The sequence below is a fragment of the Solanum tuberosum genome, unplaced genomic scaffold (assembly GCF_000226075.1).
Source record: "Solanum tuberosum cultivar DM 1-3 516 R44 unplaced genomic scaffold, SolTub_3.0 scf00026, whole genome shotgun sequence".
NCBI classification, from domain to species: domain Eukaryota; kingdom Viridiplantae; phylum Streptophyta; class Magnoliopsida; order Solanales; family Solanaceae; genus Solanum; species Solanum tuberosum.
This window is the reverse complement of record NW_006238952.1, coordinates 504,959-527,186: the sequence shown is the minus strand read 5'-3', so window position 1 is coordinate 527,186 and position 22,228 is coordinate 504,959. Positions and strand designations below refer to the sequence as shown.

General features: G+C 37.3%; 2 protein-coding genes across 15 annotated transcripts in view; one reads left to right on the top strand and one right to left on the bottom strand.

The window, feature by feature from the left end:
• The first annotated feature begins 207 nt into the window (after positions 1-207).
• Positions 208-13,846, top strand: LOC102581359 (F-box/LRR-repeat protein 14). 5 transcript variants are annotated; one of them, XM_006341331.2, is made up of 18 exons: positions 208-311; positions 410-455; positions 1,162-1,232; positions 2,057-2,351; positions 2,434-2,562; positions 2,689-2,896; positions 3,435-3,581; positions 5,756-5,830; positions 6,983-7,054; positions 8,004-8,075; positions 8,313-8,384; positions 8,533-8,604; positions 9,320-9,391; positions 9,750-9,821; positions 10,611-10,754; positions 12,143-12,214; positions 12,643-12,789; positions 13,142-13,846. In XM_006341331.2, the coding sequence occupies exons 4-18, from the start codon at positions 2,157-2,159 to the stop codon at positions 13,324-13,326; spliced, it is 1,734 nt and encodes a 577-aa protein (XP_006341393.1). In that variant the 5' UTR covers positions 208-311; positions 410-455; positions 1,162-1,232; positions 2,057-2,156; the 3' UTR covers positions 13,327-13,846. The 5 variants fall into 5 exon arrangements, with proteins under 5 accessions (XP_006341393.1, XP_006341392.1, XP_015161659.1 ...); XM_006341330.2 differs by lacking the exon at positions 1,162-1,232; XM_015306173.1 differs by lacking the exon at positions 1,162-1,232 and having other exon boundaries at positions 410-467.
• A 5,277-nt stretch (positions 13,847-19,123) lies between these two features.
• LOC102581018 (protein TOPLESS-like) overlaps positions 19,124-22,228 on the bottom strand; it is a 30,780-nt gene continuing 27,675 nt past the window's right edge. Inside the window, exons 24-28 of one of the 10 annotated variants that reach the window (XR_001472733.1) lie at positions 21,986-22,081; positions 21,581-21,670; positions 21,177-21,356; positions 20,949-21,096; positions 19,124-19,320 (exon numbers count right to left, since the gene is read on the bottom strand). The gene's annotated coding sequence lies outside the window, so the exon portion shown is untranslated. Of the gene's footprint in view, positions 19,321-20,741; positions 21,097-21,176; positions 21,357-21,580; positions 21,671-21,985; positions 22,082-22,228 lie in introns of all 10 variants that reach the window. The other 9 variants (XR_001472728.1, XR_001472726.1, XR_001472727.1 and 6 more) reach the window with 9 other exon arrangements.

Here is a 22,228-nt window from a genome sequence, read left to right as displayed (position 1 = left end):
TATCTTCCAATAAGTGGGACCCGATCGGACTCAAGTGGATAAAGCAAAACTAAAAAGAATAAAAACTATCCATGGGACCCACACCGATCCTCCCCGATCGCCTTCTGTCTTATCTCATCCCTACACAGCCCCTTAACCAAACCTAATTTCCTTACACGTGGATCTAATCAGTTGGTTCGGACTCTGGTTCGGCTTGACGCTTCTTTCTACTTCTTCCACTTTCCAGTTCCTTCCTACTCTCATCTCCTCCATTTTCCTCTCTCTCAACTGTTTCCATGAAGAGTGATCGTTAAGATGATCGAGACGTGAAGGTTTGATTTTCTACTTCTGTTTATTCAATTTCATATAATTCATCGTCTGATGAGTTGATGATCTTCTGTTAATTTTTTTCTCCTTTTTCCGCTTCCAGAATCGGAACACTGGCGAGTTTTCAAGTATCGGAATACAAGTCTCGTGTGAGTTTTGATGTAATATTGTCATCGGCTTTCTGTTAGTAGTGTTGATGAAATTTCTCTACTTTTTCCCGTTCAATTCTTTATAATCATCTTCTTTTCTGTGTGTTTAGCTTGATTTTGGCGATGTATTTTCAGGTGCATATACGATTATCTGCTATCAAATACTGTATATTGTGTTTTTATTAATTAACTGGATTTAGTCTGCTAATTATGTTTCAATTTAATAGGAGTAATTTTTCGGGAGATGTTTCCTTCTGGACTAATCATCCAACTGTGAGTGCAAGGTATCGTTACGCTTAAAAAATGTAAATTAGGAGGTAGGTAAGGAAAAAAACGAGAAGGCGAAGAGACAAAAATAATGTTCTCTCACAATGAACCTTGAGCTTTATTTGATCTGAAACGTGCTAAAATGGTTTTTCCAGACTTTAATCAACACCTAAATACTAATCTGTTAAGTTAGTGGGTGATTGAATAAGTTCGCAGCTTGATGTTTCTCTGAGTTACTGTGAAACAATTTATATTTAGTGAAAAGGGGAAATTGAGTTGTCCTTAGTATACATATTTACACAGAAATACGTTATATCTAACATGACTATATGTGTATGTGGTTTTGATTGGTTGAAATCGCATTGAAAATTTTATGAAAAATTCACCAGACTGTAATCTAGAAGTATTTCATGAATGGTAAACATTTTTTTTAATGCAGTTGTTGTAACATTTCTGTGTACTGGAGGTTTTGTCAACAAAGGCAAAATAGTGTGAACTCATTCATTTGGGGTAATATGACCAGTCTTTTTCATTTTTTAAGATGATGTTTCCTGCTTTAGGAGTGTCCAAATAAGCAGCTGGTTACTTTTATGTGGTAATATCAAACTTTGGACTTAACATATATCGTGAGTTTGCAGTTACGTTTGATGGTCTGAGTACTCTGTTGATGTCTAAATGTTCTTCCTTGTGTTCTGTGAGTGAGCAGCTCTAGTATGTGCGACTTTGTTATGTTTCTCTTCCTCGTGTTCTCACTTTTGGGCGTATGTTTGTAGCTTTCTGGTTCTCATCTATTCTTGGGCCATCATCTTTGGCAGAGTGCTTGTAATTTCTTGAAAGTCATTTGGTTTTATTTAGGTACATCTAGAGTGAGAAATAGGATTCCATTGCAACTTATCAGTAAAAGATAAATCGGGAATAACATGTCCCTTTGTTTTGGCAAAAGTCTGCATCATGCAATCACTCGAATAAGTCTGAGAGTTTGTTCTTCTTTATTATTAGACAATGTTATCCAGTGTCCTTTAGAATTGTACTGTCTCACCAGATGTTGGTGCCTGTATCTATACATATGCAAATATTAATATGCTGGTATAGTCATTTTTATGGGTTCTCTAAAGATGTCAAGTATTTCATTCTGTTGGTTTGACCATTTTTTCCCCTTAAGATGTGCATGATTTTGTCATCATCCTGCAGGTGCTGATATGGCTGCTTATTGCCTTATTGATCCACAATCATGTGTCCCATCGTTTCTAGTTTTAAGCTTATGCCTTAATTCACTTGCATAATTGGTCTCTGGACATCAGTCTTAAGGCTTTTATGGTTTTGTTGGCTTGCAGGGTATCAGAGGTAACCTGAAATTTAGTAGACCCCATGGATTGCCGCTCCAGCTATAATCTGCATTTTTTCTGACATAAAGAAAGTCCAACACTATATAAAATGGGAGGAGCATGTTCTAGGAAGCGTGACCAGCAGGTCAGTGAGGATAGCCTACACAGAGGAGTTTCTGGACGATACTCCAAAAGTGCAAGTTCAAAATGGTTGGGAACTTCATTTTCTCGAGGAGCAGATGCTAAACAGGGAAAAGGAAAATGCCCATCTCTCATGGAATTGTGTATTCATAGAGTCTGTGAAGTATGTCTTCCCATTAAAATGATTTATCAGGCGAACCTGGCCTCTATTTTACGATCTGATTTCTCCTGCACTTCTGTTACAGGACATCGATAAATACAGTACCTTCTCTGTATTGCCTAGGGATATAAGTCAGCAGATCTTTGATGAATTGGTTTGCTTGCAGCGTCTTACAGATGTCTCTCTCGAAGCATTTAGAGATTGTGCTCTTCAGGTATCTGCACGCTTATTTTGTCTAAAATAGAGTAGAACTACTATACAAGGGGTGTTGAGGCATCTGATTCTTTTATGTGACTTTGAGGTCAGACGAACTCTTGATGAAGTGATTTTTGCATTACAGGATCTGAATATGGGAGAATATCCTGGGCTTAACGACTGTTGGATGGATGTTATCTCTTCACAGGGTTCATCTCTACTTTCCCTAGATCTGTCGGGGTCTGATGTCACAGATCCTGGACTGACTAATCTCAAAGATTGCAAAAATTTGCAAGCGCTAAATCTTAATTATTGTGACCAGATTACCGACTGCGGGGTGGAAAATATTAGTGGTAAACATTCTCTCTCCTATGATATGCTGTCTTACGGGAGGAATGTAGTTAAGCCGAAGAGAGCTCATTTAAAGCACAACTCCTTTAGCAGTGATAGGGAGAGGACAGAAAATGAAAGGAGCAAAACTTAAAAAGGCATAAAGTTAAAAGATGGAAGTCTTACTCGTTGGAACTGCTGGATGAAACTGGGCTGTTATATTTTCTAGTGGATCTAGTTGTTGATAAACTTTGCAGGATAAGATTGATTTTCTTAAGTTTTTCCATAGTAATACTGAGTACTTTTTGAGCTGCATAATCTAAAAAAGATGTATCGGTTTGATTTCAAAGTTGCATGTGGTCGTCTTACAAATTATTTTATAGATAGAACCTTTTATTCATTTGGTTTTATATTCACTTGTGCTGCTTTACAAATACAAATGCTATCTGCACAAATCTGTTAGAATATTATGATCCAATTATACCCCCCTCCCCCACCCACCATAATAATCCTTTTCCTTTTGTATTTGTGAAATCTCTGCTAATTACACAATGATTTCAGGTCTAACAAACTTGACAACGGTGAGTTTTAGGAGGAATAATACACTCACTGCTCAAGGGATGAGTGCGTTGTCTGGGTTAATTAACTTGGTGAAACTAGATTTGGAGAGGTGCCCAAAAATTCATGGGGGAATGGTTCATCTTAAAGGTTTGTTCTTCTCTCTAATGGTGCTCCACTATCTATAGTTTATTCAGCACCCTCCGCAGTTTCAAGCTTGAAAAGCCAAAGTTTTGTTGCAGTTATACTTCCCATGAAAACTTTGCGGTTTTAATTTGGTTGTTGAAATTCTTGCTTCCAACACTAAGAATAACTAAACTTCCTGTATGACAGTTCAAGCTCCATTTTCTTTTACCATTAGGCATTATTTCTCTGTGTATATATGGATCATAATCATATAGGATTTTTGGAGAAGAATCTGAAACCAGTTGTATATATCTTGTGTAGGGTAGTCCTTTCCATTTAGCAATCAATAAAATATCAAATCTAATTTGAAATGGTAAATAAATGGATCTTGGGATTAACTAAATTCCAAAAGCTAGCTTAAGAGGGGAGGATTGCCAGAGTATATAAGGAATCACCCATCCTTTTTTCATCCAATGTGGGACTCTTCAACATCCCACCTCACGCGCAGGTTTGAACATCTGTTGCATGGGCAATTTAATATTGGGGTCCAACATCAGTGCATAGTAATTGGGATGGATCCTACTCTGGTATCGTGTGAAGTGTGTGGTCATGTTATCTAAAAGCTTAAGCCATTAGAGATATTATACTTTTTTTATTGAAACTGGCATAGAGTACACTTTTAAAAGGACAACTTGGTGCATTAAGTTCCCACTAGTGCATTAAGTCTCGCTATGTGAGAGTCCGGAGAAGGGCGGACCACAAGCTATTGTACGCATATAGTACACTTTCTTTTACTAAATTATATTCTCAGCACGCCTTCCTATGTGTGAGACCAACTCTTTTTTCATAGGCCGACTATGTGGAAATTCTTTTTGATAATGGCAGAGCCTGCTCTGATACCATGTTAAAAATGGATCTTGAGCCTATCTCAATCCTAAAAGTTTCTTGTTCTTTATATAAATATGATGCGACTGATATTGGGTGTAAGATTTGGTTAACTGCTGAATAATCGACTTTATGATGGTAATATAAAACTGATTAGGTTAGCTTTCTACATGTTTCTTATTTTGGATCTCAAGAGTGTGCTGTGGTTGTTTAACTTTTCAAGAAGTATGATCAAGTTCTTTATTGATTGAGAGTTGTGCTCTGTTAAAGTTGAGTCAAGTAGTTCTTGATTGAGATTGTTGCTCCAAGTCCAAAATCTAATTCCTAATATCTCTTGCTTGCATCTTAATTACTTATTGCTACTTGACTTAAACAATATCTCCTTTACGTGTCAAGTACCTTGCTTCGATATATTTTGCTTTTTGATCGGGCTTTTCACCTTTGTGTTCTAACACTTGAGTTTACAATTTAAATGGTTGAGTTAACAGTTTGCCTACATATCACAGAACACATAAGTGAGTTTCCAAATAAATCACTGAAATTACTTGCAAATGATTAACAACAATAACACAAATATAACCCAAATTATACCCCTTGATGTTCGCTCATTAATGCAAGAAGTATACTAGAGAGTAGAGAATCACAAGCGTATTATTCTCTACGAATTGTACCGAATCTTCTTCACACACTATGGGCATTTTGCCATGATTTTTTTTTTTTTTCATTTTATTTGGGATTTTTGAAGGAGTAGTTATGTTTGGTGTACTTTTTCTAGAGAATATTGAGAATTTGAGGGGGTAATTAAGACTTCTCATAGTTTATGGGGTGGGGGTAATTAGTTCCAAAAATCCATGTTTGAGGGGATAATTAAGACTTCTCATAGTTTAAGTGTGCATTTAGTAAAGTGTGCCAAGTCTAAAGGGGCTTTTAAGTTTTAACTATTAATTCACATCTAAAAACTAGCAAAATTACCCAACTAGACTAATTTACCTGAAACATACTGATAAATCTGTTCTAAAAGAATAATATCTCAAACAGTTAACTTTCTAAAAAAAGAAAGAATAATATGTCAAAATAGATTCACATAATATCATAGATAAGATCCCATACACGAGCTACTACATACTATTACAAATATTTTCCATGACCAAATGTTGATTTTCAAATAAAGTAAAAAGAAGTTAGGAAGTTGGTGAAAAATTCTCATGGCCAGACGGGTCATATATTTAATTTTAGCAAAACCATGGTTTCCTCCACTAGGTTTCTCTGTAGATATATACTCAACATGATCCTAAGATTTTTATTTGTGGCAGGTCTAGCAAAGCTTGAATCTCTTAACATCAACTGTTGCAATTGCATCACGGATTCGGATATGAAACCTCTTGCAGGTATGTCTGCCTGGTTCTGCTATTAACCTAATGTCTATGTGAACTAGAAGGCAGTAAATTGGGGAAATAATTCGACAAAAGGTGCGCTGGAATCAAGCCTTTAGATATGGCTGCTATTACTGAAAGTCCGAGCATCCTGTGGACACCCTCTGTCAATGCATATGTTTTGTCAAATTGGAAAACATAACAGGTCTTTAAGTATGCGAGTTTGTTGGATAGGTGCTTCTATTTATATATTAAGGCAGGAGCAGTGAGGATTAGAAAATTACGTTATAATTATATTGACAATTTTTATCTTCAAAAGAAATTATATTGGATTTTTTTTTTTTTTTTTTTGATAAAGGTAAATTATATTGGAAAGTTTGTATCTACTTTTATGATAGTGTCTTATTTTCCATGCTGTACATCTGCATTTGGAACGTCAATGATATTCTTTCTTAATCCATATAAGTGATAGTAGCATAGTGGTTTTGATATTTCACCTCAATTTTTGTGATATGTTTATGGGGGTATTCATTTCTTTCCGACCAGAAACGGGTCTTTTTGGATATAGCAACAATATGATAAAGTAAAGCTGCTTCGAATAGAAGAAAGTGGCACAAATTTTTTTAGGAGAACTGCTTGATTTCCCTCTGAGATGCTCCTTGTCCAAATCTTTTAGTATTAATCCTTACAAAAACACAAAATTATGCGGTTACAATATTGTACTGTTCTGCTTTTTGGCAAGCAATATTGCACTTTGTTTCATGGTAGAAGTGGATGCAAACCTTGGAGAACCAGTGTTGCTACTCTTTAGTTTTCATTCTTTGTGATGGTGAAAATTAATAATCACTTGAGATAACACATCATGCACATAAAGCTAAACTTTTCGTGAGATAGAGAGGAAAGTCGGCGAGCTTTCTACTTGTAAATATTTGTGCTGAATTATTGTGTATGAAGTGGATGCAAACCTTGGAGACCAGTGTTACTGCTCTTTAGTTTTCTTCCCTTGTGATAGTGGAAACTAATTATCACCCATCATGCCCAAAAAGTTGACTTTTCATGAGATAGAGAGGAAGTCAGCGAGCTTTGAGCTTTTTACTTGTATAATATTTGTGGTGAATTATTTTGTGTTTGTACTTCCTAGTCATAAAGTTGCTTTGTGTATTTCAGGCCTGACAAATCTGAAAGGATTGCAAATTTCATCCAGTAAAGTCACAGATTATGGTGTTTCTTTTCTGAAAGGTACATACTCTTTTCATCTGGAATAATGTTTGTTCTCGCCTAGTGTCCCATGCCCTTCCTAGATGGAGATGACAAAGGGGTATCCTTTTCTCTCAATCTAGCAGTTCTGGGCCTATAAGGTCCCATCTGATTATTACCCCAAGTTAGGATTGGAATTTAAGGTATTTCTATGTGGGGTTTGGGAGTTGGCCATTCGGTATTGAACTATCTAATGTTTATCTTCATTAAGTGCTTTAGTCTGTTTCTGCTAATAGTCTTAGTTTATGCTTTATTTTTAGTTGTAGTAAAACTGATGAATCTATACCAGCAAGGACTATGTGGTACCTGAGAGGGTTACATCTTCTCCCTTTCGATGATATCTGAATGAAATCCTTGTAGACTACTTGCTACTTGGGTAGATGGTATCCTTGTGAAAAATATTGATATTATCTGTTTTTTGCTCCTGAAAATATAAGTTCTCTTTTTCGTGTTATTAAAGTGTTAAGAGGTAACCCTGCATTTTGTCTTAGTGCAAGGTTTCAACCACCCAAGGTTTAATTACTGCCTTAGATTAGCTTCAAGTGTAATCTTGGAGAAATATTATATAAATGCAGGCATATAGAGGTCTTTCACTATAATAATTTTATCAATTATCGGGTCTGTATATCAAGCTTAGACCTGTGCATTCTAGGATCTCTAACAACAACAACATCCCTAGTGTAATCCCACACATGGGGTCTGGGGAGGGTAGGATTTACGCAGACTAGGAGTTCATGTTTATTTTTCTGGTCTATTTAAGGATTCCATTTGCTACATGACAAATTGAATAGAGACAGGCAGAGCACGTATCTTCATTCCATTTTCCCTGCTACATATGTGGTTATTCTGCACTAAATTTTTTTCCTTATTCATGGCAAGACATGTAGGCTCTCGTAATGAAACTTTTGTTGTTTCTTTTGCTCTTGGTCAGCTCTAGAAAAGCTTACTCTGTTGAATATGGAGGGTTGCCCTGTTACTGCAGCGTGCCTGGAGTCTCTCTCTGGTATTGTCTCAACGAAACTAAATTGTATTGGAAAAATAGCATCACCAGGGTATCAGTTATGACCTGGCAACTCTAATTACTATACGTGTTTTACAAGTCTTATCAATGTTAAAATCACAGTAGTGAGGAGGCTTTCCCAAATCTGAGAAATCCTGTATTGTGGAAAATGCTTGTGTCCTCTGCCACCTTTTCATCTTTTAGTTTGGTTTGTGACATCTCCTTTTGCTGTTGCTGCAGATCTTCATTCTCTGCTATATTTAAACCTGAGCAGATGTTGTTTGACTGATGATGGATGTGAGAAGTTTTCAAGTGAGTTCATATTTTTATGATTAATCTATCTGCTCTTATCATTTAATTTGGCATATCTTTTTAGAGTCGTGATTCATTGATTTCATTCTGATCATGATATTCTAAAATTGAATTTTACTTGTCTACATCATTTGCCGTTCGTCTGTAGGTTTGCAGAGCTTGAAAGTGCTGAATTTGGGATTCAATGAGATCACAGATGCCATTCTTGTGCACCTGAAAGGTAATCTTGTTTTTGTGTACTTCTTTCACTTAGTTGGGACATTCCCTGCTTCTTCTGGTTCCACTGTAGGGCGTAATGTCACTTGATGGAATAAAATCCAGTGTTCTTTTCTGGAGAACTCTATTTCTAGTTTCATAGGTTGAATGTAAATGATGGTTGGTTATGATTGTCCTAAGGATGGATAATAACTTTACTGAGTTGTTGTGTGGCGATTTTGAATGGATATACAAGGTGGTTAGGGATTGTGGATGCCATTTGATAAATTTGTATGCCTTCTGGTTCATGGATCATGTCTTAGTTCTGAGTGAGTAGGTATGATCGATTGTTGAACTGTAAATTGGCTGTATCCCGCACCCTCCCAAAAAAGCAGCAGCCGCTTCTCCTTCCATGACCCAAAAATGGAGGAGAAACGGGATTGCTAGTTTCTTCGTTAAACTGGTATGACTTGCGCAGAGCAACTAATGGGGTGATAATGGTGGGATTTGTACTCCGCCTGCCCCACTCTGCCATCCTCATTATCTTCTCTTTTGTAGTCATGTAAGTTACTATTTTATGGGGTTGAGTAACAGACCGAACATCAAGTCTAATGGTGTCCTTGGTGCTGAACTTAATTAGCATGAGGTTTTTAAGTTGGATTTTACCTGTCAAAAAGGAAACAAAAGCATATAGTTCTGATGGTATAAATTTTTACAAGCTTTTGTCTTGCTTTGAGCAGGTTTGTCATACTTGGAGAGCTTGAACCTGGACTCATGTAGGATTAGAGATGAAGGGCTGATTTATTTGTCAGGTCAGTGTTTCACTCAGTATCAGTCAACGGTGCCTCATTTCAAACTAGTTAGACTTTTACTAGTCCTCACATCAATTGATTTATAAACAACGTTCACAAAATAATATTATTGAAACTACTTCTTTAATGTGTCAACTAAAAAGGGAAACTGAATGTTAGTTGTGATTGCTTGCCCTGGAGAGTATTTTTCTGTTATCCTTATCTGGTAACAATCTTATGCCTTTTTAAATAGATAGATATCTTGACCAATTCTCTAGGTCAATTTATGCATAAGTTCTCTGTAACTTTGTTCGACGACCTGTGTAATTCCAGCTATTCTATTTCTAATTTCCCTCTTTTTTGCTATTCTCTGTTTCAGGTCTTCATCGCCTGAAGAGTTTGGAGTTGTCTGACACTGAAGTTGGAAACAATGGGATCCGTCATCTCTCAGGTTTCTCTTGTGCCTTGTGCTTATTGTAGAAATTTGAACTGTACTCTGGTTCTTCTTCATTCGGTTGAAGCTTTCAGAAATTCAAGAACTGGGCTGGACTGGGTTTCATCCCACTTCTGATGAGATGATTGTGTCTTAATTTTCTTTTCTACTTTGCTTTTTAGGGTGAACCAGGTCACAATAAATTTTGTTTAGGTAAAGCCAAGAGAGATTAGATAGACGAGAGGGAGTTGCTCGGATGGTAAGCACCCCTCACTTCCAACCCAAATGTTGCGAGTTTGAGTCACCAAGGGAACAAAAAGGGGTGGGAGCTCCTAGGGAGGGTAAAAAAAAAGAAGAGAGAGATTAGATAATTAGTTGGCTATAGTCGAGAGTTAAATTGGATTATGGCTGCACCGACTTTGGTCTTTCTTCAAGCCTAAAAGATGTCTACAATAATTCAAGATAATTCCTTCGAAACCAAATCTGGGTGAACTTTCTTGGAACAAAACCTGTTCCATGATTTCTGTTGTCGAAGCTGCATGAAGCAGATTGAGAGTAGTGACAATGAATATTGAAACTTGAATGTTATGACTTAAGGATTTCTGAATTGGTTTGGTTCCTTTAAGTCCATCTAAATCCACTTTCTGTATTGCCATGGAGAATGTGAATAGATACTAGTTTATGGGAAAACATTGAACTCTACTCTTTGTGGGAGTACCTTTTGGCAAAGCATATGTCACAATCAGAGAAATGGACGCTGCTTTGCGTTTTGTGCTTATGCAATTTGTTTGCTTTTTTAATGTGCAGGGTTAAGGAACCTAGAGAGCTTAAATCTGTCCTTTACTGTTGTCACGGACAGTGGTCTAAAGAAGCTCTGCGGGCTATCCTCTTTGAGGTCGCTCAATTTGGATGCACGCCAAATAACCGATACTGGGCTTGCAGCACTTACAAGTAAGAATGTTACCATAATGGTAGTGTTGGTGTCACTTTCATCTCAATTTTTTTCCTCATGAGGTCTCAAAGTCGACATGTTGAAGCAAGAATTAGCTCAAAGTTAACTTGAGACCAAGAACTTTGCACTCAAAACGGTGCAGAATTTCTTCTCAAAATTAGCTGTGGATTTTGGAAAGAATGTGGCAAATATACTCTAATTTTTTCAAATGAAACAAGGATCTCAATATCCTGAACAATTTTGAACATGATCTAACTATGCCCAACAATGCACAAGCTCCTATATTATTGGAGCAGGCCCTAGAGTTCAAAAGATTCAGGTTGAACACCCAATTTTACAAGAATTTAAAAAGAAAGGGAAAGGATGGAAAATGTAGTATATTAAGATAAAATTGACATCAAAGATCCCAAGTATGGGAAATAAATGAAAGTTAATATTAATAAAATTAGTTACCTATTAAATCTCTATCAAATGAACTAAAGGTACAAAGCGAAGAAGAAGACATACAAGCAAATCACTCACGTGTAAACTTTTTGATAAGACACTGAAGAGCATAGAGGTCTACCTTGCCCCACAAGTTTAAGATTCAAAACATTCTCCCAACTAATGTTGAAAGGAACGATTTATAGGCCAACTTAAACAGGTCTTGTGACCCGTAAACATCTCTCTGGATACACTAGAGGAAGCCAAAACAAAGGTAATATCAACATGTCAGCTAGTCAGGTTGATTAGGGAAAAGTTGAGATGCTGGTCATTCTACATCTTTCAGGTCATTGAGCTGGCGCTTCTCTGGCAACAAGTAAAAGTCCTGGACATCTAAGAGCCTCTAAAGTCATCTTCCAAGACATCTCCCATCTCCTGGACATCTAAGAGCCTCTAAAGTCATCTTCCATGTCATCTCCCATCTCCGGGTGAATTGTTGTGTCATCTACATCTTCCAAACTCCATTAAGGAGCTTGTAATCCTCGTAAGCTCCGTTCTTGATCTCTTCAAAGACATCCCACTTCTTCAACCTCAAATGCAAGTCGTGGGATTCCTTTGCCTCGACTCTTTGTGAATATCCTCCTTGACATCACTTGAATGGAATCCCTCTCTTTGGGCACTTGGACACTTGGTACTTAAGTAGTCGTTTTGTAGAACTTCTCCTTTTTGGCTATTAATTTTTACTGGTTGAACTTGAAAGCCTAAGAATATCTTTATGGTTCTTAAAAATTGTTGAAATAGGTTGCTTCTCAGGCATTATAGTAGTGTCATGCTAATGCTTACATATATCATAAAGGGATCCCTTCCATAATTTAAGCGGTAACTATGTGAGGGCTCATGTTACTAGATTATGAATTGTGTTTATTAGAATTGATTTGTCCGGTGTGGTTCCTATAAAATGCAGGCTTGACTGGGCTAACTCACTTGGACCTTTTTGGAGCTAGGATCACTGATTCCGGAACAAGCTATCTTCGATGTACGTCTTATCAGTTTTATGCAACATTTGGGGATCTCCCTTCTATCTGAGTCTATCCTGTGGAACTTTTGGAGCTTTCCTTTGCCCCTGCTGCCCTGCCCCTATATCCTGTTTATCCTCCTTTAGGGTGTGGGCTTTTAACTATAGTGCTATTGCTGGTAATATGAAGGATATGCAAAATAGTTCATTCATGTTGCTTGTGGCTAATGGTGGTTTGTTATTCATGTGAAACAAATGTTAATCCGGATATGCTGCTCTACTTTTTCAAAGTGTTCATGCTCCCCTCCCCTTCGCCCTTTTCTTTTTGATTGAATCCTAAATTACATTCCATACTTCTATATCTGGAGTAATTCAGACTGTATATTTCATCACTTTTAATCATTTCAATTCTGACTATGATTGTTCTGGTCAATTAAATCTGTTGATAGATTTTAAGAATCTGCGTTCCCTGGAAATTTGTGGAGGAGGTTTAACCGATGCTGGTGTAAAGAACATCAAGGACCTGACGTCCTTGACACTGCTGAATCTTTCTCAAAACAGTCACCTGACTGATAAGAGCTTGGAAGCGATTTCTGGTATTGTTTCATGTCTATTTATGCTTCTTTCCCTGTAGCTTGAGCTTGTTTATTCCCTTTGATTTTGGAAGTGTGGAGAAAGGGCATATGACATTATCTCTAGTCTTATCCTCCCCCCAGTGTTTGTTAATTGTTATTAGCCAGCTACATTATACTGGGATTTTCTTTAGTTCTTCCTCCCTTTGTTTATCCCATGCAGCTATAGCAATGGATGTACCAATCTCGAGGTGTTTTAAAGAATTTTTCAAAACCATGCATCCATTACCCCTTAGTGAACAGTAGTTGCTGTCTATAGTTTTTTTTTTCCTTCTGAATTTCTAACAGAAGCAGCTTTATCTTTACTGAAATGCAGGGTTGACACAGCTGGTGTCTCTGAATGTTTCAAATTCTCGCGTAACAAGTACAGGGTTGCAACATTTGAAGCAACTCAAGAACTTGAAATCACTTACCTTGGAATCCTGCAAGGTGACTGCAAATGACATCAGGAAACTTCAGTCAACTGAGCTCTCAAATCTGGTGAACTACAGGCCTGAATAGATGATGCAAGGATACTTGTTTTGATCACCTAGTCAGTGCTAGGGAACTGCTGTACATAGATCAACAATAAATCATGTTATTTTTTGAATTGTAAATAATGTGTATTGCAGGTTTGCCTAGATGCCACTCTTCTGTGTATCTTGGTCGATCTTTTCATCATGCCATAGATGAAGCCTTCTCTCGTATTGGGCACTTCAGTATGAGGGAAAATGTAGATAAGCTTCCTTGGCACTGGGGGTAGGTAAATAGGTTTTGTACATATTTGTAAGAAACAGCAACCACTTCTGAATTCTGAATTGGTGTTGCGCCATCAGGTTTCGGCTTTAGTAAGCTTATATTCGGCTAAGGTTCAGATGTGGAAATCATTATTTCCTTGGCAAGTGGAAAAACAATTTCGTGAAATGCTTGGCGTTTTTACCTTTTCTGTTGCTTATGAACAATTACCTAGGGAACTTTGTTTGGATAAATATTCTATGGATGTATCCTTGTGCTTAGTGTCAGTTGTGGGTTCAATCTTGTATTACTATGCATAGTTTTAATACAATATTATCCACCAACGAGACGTACCACAAAATCTCACTTTGTATATTTCACTTGCTAACGCTTGTGCATGATTATTTCGTTCACATTTTGAAGCATTCATTTATTGATATCAAAACATTCATTTTGCATTTCTGTCAATTGTCTTAATCAACAGACTAAATTGTATTGTTGATTCATAAGCGAAAGAATTCGAACTAGTTTTCTGTTGCTCTAGAAATGTCCATTATATCTAATATACCCATTACTATTCTGTAAGTTTCATCATTAACATCATTAGTTCATCTTCACATAACCAGCGAAGAGTTAAGATTTGGCAAGAGCGGATCTGAAAATCAAGCTCTTCTTGTGTGTTCAATTGAATCAGGGAAAAAATGATTTAAACAATCATGAACAACGCCAAAAACAACACACTTTGTGTTCATAATAACTTGAGGTAGAGAATATGTCACGGGTCAAAGGGACTCACCCTTAAAAAAGAGGTGAAACTCGCCAAAAGCCAACTCAAGAATCACTTGAATTAGAAAGATGATAGGAGGAATTGTTGGAGAGTACTGAGCTAAATTATGTCCTGTAGCAAATAGATTACCACAACCGAAAGCATAATGTTGGTGTGTTACAGAATATGGTAACAAATCACAGAGTGATGTAGAATATTACAGAATAATAAGAGTTATTGTAGAATATTTTCTTTTATTGATTTCCTTTTATAGGATTCCTTGTAATTGTATAAATATCTTGTATATTCATGAATAGAAATGCAACTTATTTCATTAGATTACATGGTATCAGAGCCTAGAGATCAAATTTCTTTAAATTTATCTCACCAGCAACATAAGAAGAGACAAGAGGGAGATTTTTTTGGCCGGAAAGGACATCTCTGGTCTAGGTGGCAGCGAGTGAACCTCACGCACCACCTGCACCTCATTTCTGTCTTCCACTCGCTGGCGTTTGGTACAGCATATCTGTTTTTGGCTTACTGCTCCGGCATCTTCTCGTCAATCACGACACATTCTGGTATTCTTTTAGTGTTGAATCTCTATTTGAAGGTTTGTACTTCGTTTTCTCTTCTGGTATTTATCTTTTGTTGCTGCTGAGACTCAGAAATTTGGGTTTAAGAAATCTGGGTTCGAGAATTGGTTAAACAGCCATTGTTCAGTCAAATTTAGACATTCTGGTTATAGATCATTTGCTGCTTTTGTTGCTCGTATCAACTCTCTGACATGGTTGAATATTATTTGGTTTGCTGCCCCGTATTTCTAGTTCGCTGATTCTACAACACATTATGTGTTTCTTCAATCTGGTACACTTATTTGAGAGGAATTGGTGGGTTAGACTTGTTGAACTCCTTTTGTATTCTGAATTACACCAGATATATTTGTCAGAAAAATGACTAAGAAGACAATTCTTGTTTTGGCTGATGAGTATGCAAAATTCTCTCATTTTCAAAAATCACGTAAGGAACCCATTTCAGTTACTACATTTGCGGAGTCAAGGAAAACATGTCTTTTCTCCTCATCGAATAAATGGGTGATTGATTCAGGTGCCACAAATCACATGACAGGTAATTCTAATATGTTTTCTAGCTTTCAATCACATAAAGCACTTTCTCCTGTGACAGATGGTTCAACTTGTAACATTGTGGGATCAGGGACCGTTAAACCAACCTCAACTATCACATTGTCATCTATATTAAGTCTACCAAAGTTGGCCTTTAATTGTATCTCTGTCAGTAGAATTACCAGAGACCTTAATTGTTATATCTCATTCTTTCCCGATCATTATTTGTTTCGTGATCTTACGATAAATCAAGTAATTGGTAAGGGGCAGATATTTGACGATCTTTATATTCTTGATGAATGGGAGCCTCGATTTGGTGCCTACTCCTGTGTTGTGTCTCCATTCGAAGCACATTGTCGGTTAGGACATCCTTCATTACCTATGTTAAAGAAGCTTTGTCCCCAATTCCAAAATGTTTCTTCCTTAGATTGTCACTCATGCCAATTTGCAAAACACCACCGCATCTCGGTAGATCCAAGGGTTAATAAGCGGGTTGGGTCAGCTTTTGAATTAGTTTATTCTGATGTTTGGGGACCATGTCCTGTTGTTTCCAAAACTGGGCATAAGTATTTTGTTACTTTTGTGGATGATTTCTCTCGAATAACTTGGATTTATTTTATGAAGAGTCGTTCTGAAGTGTTTACTCACTTTTGTGCCTTCCACGCTGAAGTCAAAACTCAATTCAGTGCTTCGGTACGTATGCTAAAGAGCGATAATGCCAGAAAATACATGTCAGAATTGTTTCAGTCATTCATGAGACAACACGATATTCTCCATCAGTCTTTATGTGTTGATACACCATCTCAAAATGAAGTTGCTGAGAGGAAGGATAGGCATTTACTTAAACAGTTCTGGGAAGATGCAGTCTCTACAACTTGTTTTTTTATTAATCGAATGCCATCTAGTGTGCTTGTTGGTAACATGCCTTATAGTGTTCTTTTTCCTAACAAGTCTCTCTTTTCGGTGGAACCTAAGGTTTTTGGAAGTACATGTTATGTTCGAGATGTTCGACCATCTATCACCAAGTTGGATCCCAAAGCATTGAAATGTGTTTTCCTTAGATATTCTCGACTTCAAAAAGGATATTTGTGTTATTCTACTGAACTTGGAAAATATTTGGTGTCAACCGATGTGGTATTTTCAGAGAGTACCCCATTTTTCTATGCACCTCCCGTTTCTACTAGACAGTTGGAGGAAGATGAATGGTTAGTCTATCAAGTTACCCACGCTTTGAAAAAACAATCAAATGATGTTCCTCAATTTCTAGTTCTTCTATTGAGCACCAATTGTGCCTTTAGAACCTGCTCCGTCTGTGCTAGCAAAACCTCCAATTGTTCAAGTTTACTCGAGGAGAGAGAGACCAATGAAACATGTCATGTGCCAGTTCCTTCATCATCATATCTTTCACCATCTGATTTTTTAGAAAATCTTGACCTCCCTATTGCTCTTCACAAAGGTACACATACTTGCAAATCCACATATCGCATTGCTAATTTTGTTTCCTATGACTACTTATCCTCTGCATCTAGATCTTTGATTGTCTCTCTAGACTCTAACTTTGTACCCAAAACAGTCAAGGAGGCTTTGCATCATCCTGGATGATCTGAGGCAATACTCGGTGAAATGCATGCCTTAGAGAAAAATCACACGTGAGATTTGGTGGATTTACCGAAGGGCAAGAAATCAGTGGGATATAAGTGGGTTTTCACCGTTAAAGTCAATCCATATGGTTCTGTGGCCAGACTGGTGGCTAAAGGCTATACTCAGACTTATGGGGTGGATTATTTAGACACTTTCTCTCCGATGGCCAAACTCACTTCTGTCCGGCTATTCATTTCCCTAGCTGCTTCTGAGAATTGGCCTTTACATCAGTTGGATATCAAGAATGCATTTCTTCATGGTGATCTTCAAGAGGAAGTGTATATGGAGAAACCAATCATCGGAGGTAACTGGAGTGCTTTCATCAAATGATGCATGTGGGCTGAGCCATTCTCATCCTAAGTGGTGCCCCGATTCGGCCTGGCCGATCGGGAAGAGATTCACATAGAGACTGCTACTATCCGGGAATCTCTTTCTATGTTAGCTAATGGTGGGAGCAACCACCCAATTTTGTTACTCAGGGGGAGTATAAAAAAGTTTGTCATTTGAAGAAGTCTTTGTATGGCTTGAAGCAGAGTCCCCGAGCTTGGTTTGGCAAGTTTAGTGAGGTAGTTCAGGAGTTTGGACTGAAAATGAGCAAATGTAATCATTTTGAATTCCACCGACACTCCGTAGCTGGCACTATCCTACTTGTTGTATATGTTGATGACATTGTCATCACATGAAGTGATTATGCGGGGATCTTTTCTCTCAAAGGACTTGGGTCGGTTGAAGTACTTCTTAGGAGTAGAAGTAAATAGAAGCAAGAAGGGAATTTTTCTATCTCAGAGAAAGTATATTTTTGACCTGCTTGCAGACACTGGAAAGTTAGCTGCCAAACCTTGAACTACTCCAATGGTCCTCAATGTGCATCTTATAAAAGATGATGGCGATCTTTTTTATGATCCTGAGAGATACATGAGGTTAGTTGGGAAGTTAAACTACCTCACTGTGACTCGTCTGGATATTACCTTTGCAGTAAGTATTGTTAGCCAATTTATGTCAATGCCTACAGTCAAACATTGGGAAGCTTTAGAACAAATTCTTTGTTACTTGAAAGGAGCTCCTGGACGTGGCATATTGTATGACAATCATGGTCATACTCGCGTAGAGTGTTTTGCTGATGTTGATTAGGCGGGATCCAAAATTGATAGAAGATCTACAACAGGCTATTGTGTTTTTGTTGGAGGGAACCTAGTATCGTGGAGAAGTAAGAAACAAAGTGTTGTATCTCGATCTAGTGCTGAATCTAAATATAGAGCTATGTCACTGTCTACGTGTGAGATTATGTGGATACATCATCTATTATCTGAAATTGGAGTGAAGAACTATACACCAGCAAAACTCTGGTGTGACAATCAGGCTGCTTTTCATATAGCCTCAAATCCGATGTATCATGAAAGGACTAAACACATCGAGGTTGACTGTCATTTTATTTGTGAGAAGATTCAGGAAAAACTGATTTTCACAAGCTACGTGAAAACGGGAGAGCAATTAGCTGATTTGTTCACCAAGGCATTGAATGGAACTTGAGTTAGTTATCTTTGTGACAAGCTGGGCATGATCAATATCTATGCTCCAGCTTGAGGGAGAGTGTTACAGAATATGGTAACAAATCACAGAGTAATTGTAGAATATTACAGAATAACAAGAGTTATTGTAGAATATTTTCTTTTAGTTGTTTTGATTGATTTCCTTTTCTAGGATTCCCTATAATTGTATAAATACCTTGTATATTCATAAATAGAAATACAACTTCTTTCATTAGATTACATGGTGTAAATACCAAGTCAAAATTTTAAGCTGTGACCAGTACACTGCATGTTTTGACCATCTGAAACTGAAATTTGGGTAAGATCCAACAAGACCAAGACCGTCTGTTTGCTTAATGGCTTCTCTGTTATCTTGGTGCTTGATCAAAGCTTTAAGCTCCACTAGATGGAGCAGCTGGCACACCTTCTGCAAAACCATTTACAAGTGGTGGCGGGACGCCCCATTTGCCTTCAGATTGCTGGCACACCTTCTGCAAAACCATTTTCAAGTGGTGGCGGGGTACAAGTGGTGGCGGGACGCCCCATTTGCCTTCAGATTGCTGGCACACCTTCTGCAAAACCATTTTCAAGTGGTGGAGGGACGCCCCATTTGCCTTCAGATTCAAGTGGTTCGGAAACATGAACACTACCATCTGACATACCTCATGCATACTGCTTTGGATCTTCTAGATGTGCTGCAACAACTGGGTGGATATTTGAACTGCTGCAGAAAAATGACAAGGTTATTGAAAGAATTACTTCAAATATCAGAGATGAAATCTGTTTGGTGATTGACTATGTATCCTGACATTACTTCTTGAGGATATCAGACACATAAATTTACTTATTGGATGGACACGGGGATGCAGAGAAGTTCCAAAAATCAAACGCCTGAAACATAGCATTCCGAGGATATTCCAGTGACGCCAGAAATGTTAATTCTAGCAATCAGATGCCCTCCCCACTTCATTGTAATAACATGATTTTACAAATACATGATTGCAAAATGAAATTCTTTTGAAACATTCATCCCAATTTTTTTTTAAAAGATGGTCTAGAATAGTGAATTTTGTAGTCCTCTTGTATGCCTTAAATGTATGTTATGTTCAAACATAGCCATGCATTGATTAATATCGGGCTAACCCATCGGTGGCCCCCTAAACTTGGCACCAACTTTCACTTAGGCACCTCAGGTGGGCGATGTTCATTTTAGACACTTCATGTAGGATCTCGTTGTGTCATTTTGACACTTTTTATATTTTCAAAACCGCATTTTAAGTGCGTACATCCAGACGCCTCTTATGTGGAAAAATAAACTAATTGGTATGTGACACGTGGAAATTTTATTTTATTTTTTAAAATCTCAATTTTACTTTCTTTTTTTCTTTCTTCCAAGATCCCAAACCCCATACCCCCACCTCTTTTCTTCTTCTTCTTGCGCCTCCTTCCCCTTCATCTGTTCTTCTCCATCAAAAAGGCAAGAACATAGGTTAGTTTACAAAGTAAAATACGTTTTGGAGAATAAGGGAAATCATACCAAATCGAAAAGTTTTTATATGACATTTAAAAGAAGATGATTTCTTGTGCTACTACGATTGGGATTTACAATGAAGGATATGTAAAATAAATTTCTTTTTTTCTCATTGGAGATTGTTCTTTATTTCTTTTTTATTCCTTGAAATCAATTTAATTTTCAATGGAGAAGGTAAGAATGTAAATCAGTTTTTCCATTTGAAAGAAGTTGATTTCTTTTTTTGTTCCCTTGAAATCGATTTTGTTTTTGAATATGAATCAAGATGCAAATTCGATTTTCAAAGAAGATGGAAGAATCAAAGAGTTTAAAAAAGTTGTGTGGTGATGGAGGATGGTAGAAGGTGGGGAAGATGGAAGGGAGAAAGCAAGGAAGAAGAAGGAGAAGAAAATATTTACAAAAAATAATCAGAATATTTACAAAAAAAGTCTCTGATGCGCTCAAAATTCGTGTAGCACACGTACTGTGCTTAGTCAGCAAAAAGTGTCAAAATGACACAGCGAGACCCTACATGAGGTGTCTAAAATGAACATTGCCCACTTGAGGTGCCTAAGTGAAAGTTGGTGCCAAATTTAGGGGGCCACCGATGGGTTAGCCCATTAATATCTTTTTACCAATTGCCAAGTTTGAGGGTTTTCCCCCCCTTCCCGTGATGAGTTGCAGTTCAAACTTCAGGACTGGATGTTGTTCTGATACCGATTTCACTATTCTAGGTCACGAAAATCTAACAATAAGAAAAATGACGTTTTTTGTCTTCAATAGTGGATTGCAGAATATCTTAAATTAAAGCAGTAAACAAGTTAGCAGGCAGCAAAAAATACCTCATACTGGGTGAAAAATAAGCTGAAGGAATAATACCGGCATCGCATATGGAGGTGCCCTGCAGTGAATATGCACACAGTTGCATCCAAGAAACTGGCATGTATCAGCTGGCTATCACATGAGAAATTGGGGTTAGCGCGGAACCCACTGTAGAAATAGATATAATGTATTAGTTTTTGAGATCTGACGGCATTTAATAACCAACTGTAGTCCGGGAGAGGACTTACATGCTTTAAACATTTCAACTTTGTTGTTTCATATATTGCAATCTGTGCCTCATGCACAACAAAAAATGAGTTTGATCCTGATGAAACTGTGCTCTGGTATCTGATTGAGATATCGATCACCCCCATAGCTGCAAGGATCTAGCCCTCTGCATTTCCCTCCCAACAGTGCTCCATACACAGCTGTACAAAAGCAGATGATGTTGATGAATACAAAAGGATAAGAAAGAGCAAAGAAAAATATAAATAATAACCCCTTTAAAGAGTGTCAGAAATGCAGAGTGAATTTTTCTTCTAGATTAATGATCATTTGAGATGTGGATGTGCTTAGCATTTGTTACCAGTAAAAGACATTAAAAATCCAAAAATTAATCATGACTGCAGAGAGATTATGCAAAAGAGATAACCTGCAATATACTCAGCTCATCCGTAGGCTATATAGTTTAGATTTTGGTGTCTTCCAAAATGCTTGAAACACTTTCAAAACAACTTCATATCTGATAATTCAAAATTTTCAAAACAACCAGAATTCATTCAGCTTTATTTTGAGCATGGGAGGATCTTATTATTCATCTACCTTTATCATCGTCAAATATGACATGCAGCGAAATTACTTCTAATTCCCATGCCTATTCGATTGGCTCAACATTGAATAGGATGGAGAGTGTATGATGCACTATATGCACAATCTTTGGGAGAAAATAAAGCAATCTATCACACACATATTTTCCAAATTATTGTGAGAATAGTTTTACAAAACACTGAGAAGTAAGTCAAATACTACATGATAGCCAAGCATATAAGTCATTAACCTGAGAATCAGCTCCTAAGGAAACTAGCACATTGAGCAAATGAGAGAAGGCGATGCCAGTTATCCTTTTAGAGTGCCCTTTAAGCTTGCTTTTAACCTTCAACAAGAGATTGACATCTACTATATAACAACATATGGTAACTGGCCCAAAACATGAAATCAGATGACTACCAATAACAACAAAAACTTCGTCTTTATCTTTATCATACCTCATCCAGTGGACATTATATATCTGGATGGTAGA

Coding starts and splice junctions, on each gene's coding strand:
- LOC102581359 (XM_006341330.2), top strand. CDS start 2,157: ATGGGAGGAGCATGTTCTAGGAAGCGTGACCAGCAGGTCAGTGAGGAT. Junction 3,582..5,755: donor GGGAATGGTTCATCTTAAAG/GTTTGTTCTTCT, acceptor TATTTGTGGCAG/GTCTAGCAAAGCTTGAATCT. Junction 8,076..8,312: donor GTGCCTGGAGTCTCTCTCTG/GTATTGTCTCAA, acceptor CTGTTGCTGCAG/ATCTTCATTCTCTGCTATAT.